Genomic DNA, 8,892 nt, shown 5'->3' with positions numbered 1-8,892 from the left:
ACTTCACAAAATATATCCTGTTTTCTCTACAATTTAGAAGCCGTAAGAACTACGTAAGCACGGCTATAGCATTAAACTTGTGTAAACTAATTTGGCTTTTAACTTTTATTTCTCACGACGCGACAAAATCTACGTCAACTTTGATACCACACTGAATGGAGCAGTCCTAAAAAAAATTCAGCAGAAACACTATTACGATTCTCGTTAAAACTTAAAATTATTGAATATCAAACACGTTGAAAATTGACTGACAATTTTGGTGGTATTTTCAGAAAAAGTCGCAGCGCTTTCAAGCGCATTGATTAGCGCTTATTTTTTGATCGGCTCTTCTTTACCATATTAACATGCCTAGTTATGTCTGACTTGTTTATGGGCCGTAAGTAAAAATTTTTCCTGAATTAATACAATTGGCGATTATTTGTCTATAGGCGATTCAATCAGTATTTATCTTTCGGAATAGATGCATTTTTGTCATTAAAAAATCTTGTAAATAGGCTTGTATTATAACAAGGTCAAAAATTTCATCAGACGAAGAATGAGATGTTACGCTTGAAAGCGCTGCGACTGTTTATACTCTTATTCTACCGACTATTTTCAGCGCAGTCTTGTAATGAGTCTTGTTTGGCTCCTATTTCTGGGGGTGTCTTAGACGTGATTGCAATTGTTTACAATTGAGTTGATATCCTATATTCATTCAATTAGTAATCTATACTTTCTGTCTCCTAACCCTGTAGGGCAATCAGAAACAATCCGTAATTTTATGTTACCTCAAGTGCAATTCACTAGCAAGTGATTCATGAATTTGTTCAATTAGCTCCGAGGAGTTTTAAACTGAAAGTTGTTTTGTGACCAAACTATACCTCCCGTAAACTGTTCTCACCCCACCGAAAGAAACGAAAACAAATCAGCTGTTTACACTATCTGCGCTTTGTATATTAATCATACACTTAGCCAAGTTTACACTTGAATTGATCGCATTGACAGTTAAAGCTGAATCGAATGAAATACGAGGCCAAAATTCAGTTTTCGTCTTTCTTTTGATTATTTCAAAGCCCTAATTTTATTTCCTCGACTGTATTTTTTCTCGTCTACCGCAGTGGAAGAAGCAGGAAAAATACTGTCCTGTTTATTTATTGTTTCAGCCTTATTTACGAATCTTTTCTTCGCATTTTATCCTTGTTTTTACTCATAACATCAATAAGCTGGATAGGGGCATTATAGACTTTGTGCTAAAATTGCGACTGCTGTTTCAACCCCATTTCAGTGTAGAAACATCAAAGTAAGCGCACAAAATTTGTCATGAAAGTTCTGACAAAACCAGCTGATGTTTTGTAATACACTTACTAAATACTACTATGACTAAATTGACATCCATTTAATTTGAATCATTGCATATATACCAAAATTATAGTCTTGGTTACGTTAGCTGTTTTAAAGTGATTTTTGTAATTTTGCACGTTATGGTATATCTTTAACGGTTTAAATATTGAAATTTGGGGATATTAATAATTGAGTTGATTTGAAAAGACACTATTTGGTTGAGTGGGATTCAACTTTTTTGAGGGTAGCTTTCAAAGCAAACTTTTACGGCAGTGCGGACACCTTACAGCTAATAAAATAGCACAATATAGCTTGAACAAGCAAACGCACCTTTATATTGGGCAATAGGACGAAATACGCAGCCCTCCTGAAAGGAGCCATAAATCGTAATGGACTTTCAACAAGAACAGCAATTAGAGGACAGCAATAACAAAGCACCCTTTCAGCCCACTTTCAACACAAACAGTGCGAGCCCATCTAGACTAACATCAGAACCCAGAATAGCCCAGGAGGGTAATAACACTCATACCACACTAGGGCTATCACCCAAAGAGAAAACATCTCATATTACTATTGACAAATCTAATTTACCACCACCTTATCCTTTACAGCCCAATTCGGATCACTGCGCCATCAATAGTGTCGGTTCTAGCGGATCAAAGCCACAGATACAGCAATACCCACCATCCAATACCTCTCATCTCAAAAAGTACTCTAATTCTGGAACCAATACCCCAAAAAGCACCCCGAAAAGTAAACAAAGACGCTCAGAAATGAACATACAAGATAACCCTACCAACCAGCGAAGTATTTACGAAACGCACTACTCGTCTGCACAGAATTCGCCTATTGAACAGATTCGGGCTGCATCCCAGGTGCCCAAAAAAGAACAACACATTACAGTAACCTACTCGGAATGTGTGAACCCGATGAGTTTTCAAACTGAACCAACATCGACATTTCATCCTTCGCAACCCAATGTAAGCATTCTCTATTTATTAACGAATATTTTCTTGCAGCTGCTTTAGATGAGCACTATAGCATATTTTGTTTCGTAGAACTATTCAAGTTTTATCCATTCACAGCTATATTTTTTGGCTGAAAAAAATCCACATAATCTACAAAGTTTTTCTATTAGTCATAAAATCAATCTAGACAATCTTCAGCAAAGATCAGCTGAGACTTTTTTCATAATCAGCCCAGAGACAGACAGACTTCACTTATGATGACTTCACTTACGTTATACTTTCAAACCTAGCGTATTGTAACTGTATAGCAATTGAAGAATAGCTAAGATTATTGAAGTTGCGGCTCAAATCCGCTTTATTAGTTAGTATCACCAAATGCGGCGCAATTACATACTAGGTTGAAACTACATTTCTTCCCCAAAACGAGCGTCTACCTGTACTAAAAAAAACTAGTTACAAAGAATGTTGCTGGCTTTTCCTATCGAAATTTGACGCTCAATGTGGAAAGCTCTTAAACTTCGTGTAAGTAGTTTCCACACGGCAAGTAAAAAGCCTAAAATGGAAAATACTTCCGAACACATATGATTAGTAGTTACGCTCGGCGGTATGTGCTTTTCACAAAATTTTAATACTTTTTGAATTGAAGCAATACCAAGTGAAGCGAAGTGTACCGGCAACCACTTTAACCAGCATTGATTATATTGCAATTAAGTGAAATCAAATTACAAGAATCTTTCAGAATTCGCTTCCACAAAAATTACTTTACGACATATTTCGAGTATACGACATATATACGAGCATAGTAGACTCCACATATTTCAATTTCCGGCGAATGAAATTTCCTTATAGGGCAATTTCATCAGCATAGTTTGTGAGTACGTTTCACACGTACAGTGTTTTAAGATAGGATGAGTGGAATCTGGTTACAAAAGTGAGTAGAATTACTCAAAACTTAAATACTATTAGAGGCTTGAAGTCCGGTAATATTATTAGATAAATGTAGACAATATTCAGCAATGATCAGGTGATACCTATTTCATAGCGAGCCCAGAGACAAACCTCACCGATGATTCCTGTTATACTCTTAAACCTAGCGTATTGTATTTATCTAGCAATTTCATCCATTTTATTAGTTTGCATCACCAAACGAGGCACAATATCATGCTAAGTTAATACCATGTTTCTCCTCCATGAGTTCCCAAGATTTACGAGAGTACATAACAACTATATTCCGAAAAGTTATGATTCGTACAGGTTATGGGAAATCAGGACTATGAAAAATTTAATGGACTATGATATCCCTTTAGATAATCAAAAGTCTTGATCAGTAACTCGAAACAATTCATAATGATCGGAGATTCATTTCACTGTATGGAGAAGAGTACCGCAATTCCCTTTTGTTAACAAATGTAATGATTTATTTAAGTGAAACATCAGCAATGAGCTTTGAAGAATTAGCATTATGTATAATGACAATAACAAAGATTAAGTGTGTACAAAAGATTGAATGAGAACTGATGAGTACGTTCAGTGAAATCATTAAAAATGGAATTCTTGACTAGGTAAGCCAGCACTAACTAAATTAAACAAGTGAAACTTAAACGTGAGAACACGAAAAACTCAGTTTCTTGAAATTCAATGTTGCAATGCAATTCGTGGAGCGAATACGCAAAGAATTTTTATTATTGTTCTTTTGATTGTGAGAAAACAAGTTCATCAGATTATGAACAGAGTGAAATCATAAAGAGGTTTTGATTGCAACGTTTTTTGTCAGATTTCTTACCAAGTTTTTTTTGTTATTTTTTTCTCTGTCCCAAAGAGACGTTTCTTATTCTTGATCATATAGAAATACTATTTATCAATGAATCTTCTATGGACAGATGAGTTCTTGGGTCAATTGAAGATACTGTATCCAGTATCTACTCATGTCCAGCAGTAGGTTTGCGTCAAAACCAGTGATTCACAATATCTGAGTTTAGACTATGAATTGGGATTTTGAAATGTGAAAAGTGTTCGTTTCTTGTTTTCCGATAAGGATAATTTTATGGCAAGCTGGCGTTCGTTGCAAGGATGAATTCTTGGGTCAATTGAAGATACTGTATCCAGTATCTACTCATGTCCAGCAGTAGGTTTGCGTCAAAACCAGTGATTCACAATATCTGAGTTTAGACTATGAATTGGGATTTTGAAATGTGAAAAGTGTTCGTTTCTTGTTTTCCGATAAGGATAATTTTTTGGCAAGATGGCGTTCGTTGCAAGGATGAGTTCTTGGGTCAATTGAAGATAATGTATCCAGTATCTACTCATGTCCAGCAGTAGGTTTGCGTCAAAACCAGTGATTCACAATATCTGAGTTTAGACTATGAATTGGGATTTTGAAATGTGAAAAGTGTTCGTTTCTTGTTTTCCGATAAGGATAATTTTTTGGCAAGATGGCGTTCGTTGCAAGGATTTTCTTGACTTATAGGAAGTAACTCGAAATTAGGGTTATTTTTGATTATTGAGTTTTGCCCTGGAAACTGATAGTTTGCAAGGCTCTTCAAAATATTCAATCGCTCCTGGACACTTTCGCATAACTAATGACGACATCAACAACAATGTAATCTCTAAAACAACCAACCCGCGGGATAGGAGAGAAAATCGAAGACACAATTACTCCAAAAACTTTAGAAGAGCAACTTGGAAACCTTGTTGAAAAAACACACATCAAGGTTTCAGCCTGTTCAAACGCACATCTTATCCCTGACTAAACACCTGGAAGTCCAACAGATTAGCGAGGAAAAACGAGAACAACAAAGTTTCTTGGGCGTCTTAATTATGACTGAGGATTACAGTATGAATATCTACCCAAAGCCAACGTATAGAAGATTCAATTTTATGATTCAAAGCTGAAGACCTCTCGACTAAAGGTATTGCGTTGGACAAACGAATTATGACAGTGCCCTATCAGCTTGTAACAGCTGATTTACACAATGAATGCGACATATACTTTTGGATTCGAGCACAACTTTCTCAAACAACAAAAAATGCAAATTTACAAAATCGAATCAAGTTTTTACGAAAGAGGATCGATGAAATAGAAAGAAAACAAACCTAAGAACTTATGAACTTTTTGAGCCTTTATATTTTATGCTTGTCCCTCAAAAATACTGCAGTCAATTCATATCTCAGAACAGTTTTTAATTACAAAAGTTATTTACTATGATTGCTTGAAATTGTAAATCAAATACAATTTTTAACTCACCTGTTAGTCAGCCCCGCTTAAAATTTTGTTTACGCAGTCATAATAAAAAACCATAGCCGCTGGATGAGTCGTACTAAAGAAGATATAAAATTAGGGTGGGAAATTTTGTTCCAAAATAAAAATGAGAATTTTTCTCCCAAAATTAAAGCGGGAACCTCCTTTGTCTTAAAATAAAAAGGGGAAATTTTCTCCCATATTGTGATCTTTTACCCCATTTTTATTAAAAAGAGGATTTTTACCCCAATTTGACGCCTACAAATATGAGGCAGTTATATATCCTCTGAAAATTCTAAAATATCAATTTTAAAACTATACACCCATTACTTCGCTTCCACCTGCTAATCTTCGTGATGTTGTCCCGCTTTTTCACACCTTTTCATTTAACCCCCTATCATTTAACTCCCGATTTAATCACCCCTATCATTCACCCCGATTTTAATCTTTCTATAAAATAAGGATAATTAAATTAGCAATATAATCATTGGCCATGCCTCGCGGGCCATGGCCATGCCTCAGCGCCCCATGGGACTTGATATGAAACTATCACAACCGAACGTGGGGTTAATTTATCCACTTAATTATGACAAAACATGCCTTTAATGTCGGCTGCTAAGTGACGCAATGAAATGATAGAGGGGTGAAATGATAGAGGGGTTAAAAGATAGAGGGGCGAAAAAATCGGGATTAAATGATAGGGGGTTAAATGAATAGGGGTGAAAAGAAGTAGAACCCTTCGTGATATCCATTATATTTTATTATAGTATATCCTTTATCACTTTGTTATAATGAAATCTTACTTTCCATACCTTCTTTTATCCTTAGAACATCACAGCTCAATTCTCTTTGTATACTCCTAACTAGACCGAGATCAAAACAACCATAAAGATACGTGCGGATAGCGAAGACTTACAGCTTGGACGACATTGACAAAATGTTCATTGTTATCTGAAGGTTGCCAGAAACCGTGCATAGTAGATTTGAAGTGAAATTGAACTTGTTTCGCTTTTCACGTGTGCCTGCTAACGACTGAAAAACTATTTTGAAAATATGGCACTATTTCAGGTTGATTTTAATCTGAGCGCTGCTCTAATGCTTTCTAATTTTTTGGAACTCTTCTCACAGTATATGAAAATTGAAGACTTACATAAATGCAATTTTTCACTGGGGGAAATCTTTGAGACCCCTTGTTTTCAATTTCGATTAAAACTCTTGTAGAACAACCAACTGTCAAGCTACAAATCCAACCTAGCCAGGCAGGCGTTCCCCCGGGGTCAGGAGTTTCCCTCTCTCACTCGAACGTGCCTTTGTGCTGTTGACGTGTCAATATCTCCCTTTCAGTCATCGTACAGACAAAAAACCCACAGAAACACGCTCACGCAGACGTCTTGGAGATGACTCGAACTCCAGCACGCAGGAAATTGAAAAGCTATTTAGAAACGACGCTTGTAAATTCGAGCCGTTCCGGCTCGGGTTAGGAAGTAGCAGTACATATGGTTCATTATCGATTGACTATGAAGGGAACTGTCTGGCGGGGACAAGCCCCTTAGACAGTTCCTGTTTGGTTTGAAGTCGAATATATAATATAAACAGCCTATAGCACGTTTTTAGACAATGGTAGAATCAAAATTAAGCTGTTCAAATGTGTCAAACATAAAACGCAAAAATATTAGGTCCGGACGGGATTCGAACCCACTCTTCCATCGTAGAAGTCTCACCTTCAACCACTAGACCACGTTAGCTCTGATTTCACTCATTTCAAAGTTAGAACAACGCCTCAACTCACTATGCCGTCTACGTTTTCAATCCACACTGTGTAACGTCTAGTAACCACTGTGCTACGCAGTTTGTTTACACGCGCTTTAAACCGCTCTTCAACAATGACAATCACCAGCGGACGACGGACTGAGACATCTCATTTCTGCTCATGGGCCCAAACGGACGCATTAATCACTTCTTCTAATTCTGAAATAAAAGTTCTACAATCAAAGAAAACATAGGTACGCCAATTGAGCAATCTCAACGCCTAATTGGGCTCATTTACGAACTGCTTTTCATTGAATAACAACAAACGGAAAATTGATGAGTTTGAGAACTCACACGTGCAGCAGAATTGAAACGCGCACGTAAGAAAACACGTTGACTAGAAAGAGCACTTCATTCAATGGTCCTTTTCTCTCCTGCTCAGAATCGATCTGACAACCTGCAGCGTGGGAGGCGAACGCATATCGCGCACTGTGCCGACTTTCTCCGCTTATAAAAAAATAAGGAAGTGGGGCCAACTTTAAAGTGGGTTTTCTTCAAACTGGGAAAAGCTATCTTTCAACGGTTTCGTCTAATATAAACTAGATCTCAGGCAATTTCAATGGACCAACTCAAAGAATTAACATCTTTTTCAATTTTGAGAAAATTGCACTTTTTCTCAGAACAGCTGTTTTCAGCTCCTTCAAAATGGAAAAATGCCCAAAAACCATGGAAGGATTGTTTCAATCTTCTCGGGTCATAAGGATCGCTGCCATTCATTTTTCCATTTGGACCTGCATGCAAAATTTCAGCCAATTCCTACGGGTGCAATCCGAGAAATCGCTCCGCTTGAAGTTGGAGGTAAGAGTCAGCTTTCTGTGACTAAGCCGGCAGGGCCCCTACCCCGCCGACTATATGAGACTATTTGGCGCTGTCACGCGCGACCACTAAAAGTTAGCTGCTGGTCGTGTTTATATCCTTGCAGTTTTTAACATTTCAATGTTTTCTTATTCAATAACGCCTCCAGACGTCTTAAAATGACTGTGAGTTAAGTAGCCAAAGGGGCCTATTTAACACATCATATTAACCTACAGACATATTCAGTTTTTTCTGCTCTCTAGCTCTGCAAATTTGTTACCCAGAGGTGCATATTTTGTTTAATAGCAGACAAATTTCATGTGCCGTGGTCTTGAACGGATAAAATGGAGAAAAACTGTAAGAAAATAGGAAGTGCTGATTTTCAAAGTAAATTTTTGTATTACGTGGTCAACCCGGGAGCACACTCAAAAACACACACACTCTCACACCTACATATACAATTACTTACATCCACGCGAGCAAGAACGCAGGCACGCACACAAATATATATATATATATATATATATATATATATATATATATATTTGAACGTGGGTGTGAGTCTGTGTGTGTGTCTTTGTGTCTTTCCGTGTGTACTTCTTTGCATGAGTGTGTGTTTGTGTGTATGTGTATGTGTTTTTGTGCGTACGAGTGTGTTTTTTTTTGTGCGTGTGTTTATATGTATGTGTGTGTGTTTGTGTTTGTATATAAATATTTATATATATATATATACATATATATACATACATAGATGTGTATATA

The 8,892-nt window shown here is 36.8% G+C and overlaps 1 protein-coding gene across 1 annotated transcript; it reads left to right on the top strand.

The window, feature by feature from the left end:
- The first annotated feature begins 588 nt into the window (after positions 1–588).
- Positions 589–2,489, top strand: LOC142358509 (uncharacterized). The gene has a single exon (XM_075409899.1). The coding sequence runs from the start codon at positions 1,710–1,712 to the stop codon at positions 2,346–2,348; it is 639 nt and encodes a 212-aa protein (XP_075266014.1). The 5' UTR covers positions 589–1,709; the 3' UTR covers positions 2,349–2,489.
- The last annotated feature ends 6,403 nt before the right edge of the window (positions 2,490–8,892 follow it).

This window comes from Convolutriloba macropyga, unplaced genomic scaffold (genome assembly GCF_964194025.1).
Source record: "Convolutriloba macropyga unplaced genomic scaffold, txConMacr16.3 SCAFFOLD_2843, whole genome shotgun sequence".
In the NCBI taxonomy this organism is placed as follows: domain Eukaryota; kingdom Metazoa; phylum Xenacoelomorpha; order Acoela; family Convolutidae; genus Convolutriloba; species Convolutriloba macropyga.
Note: the sequence above shows the minus strand (reverse complement) of the source record. Positions and strands in the feature narration are given on the sequence as shown.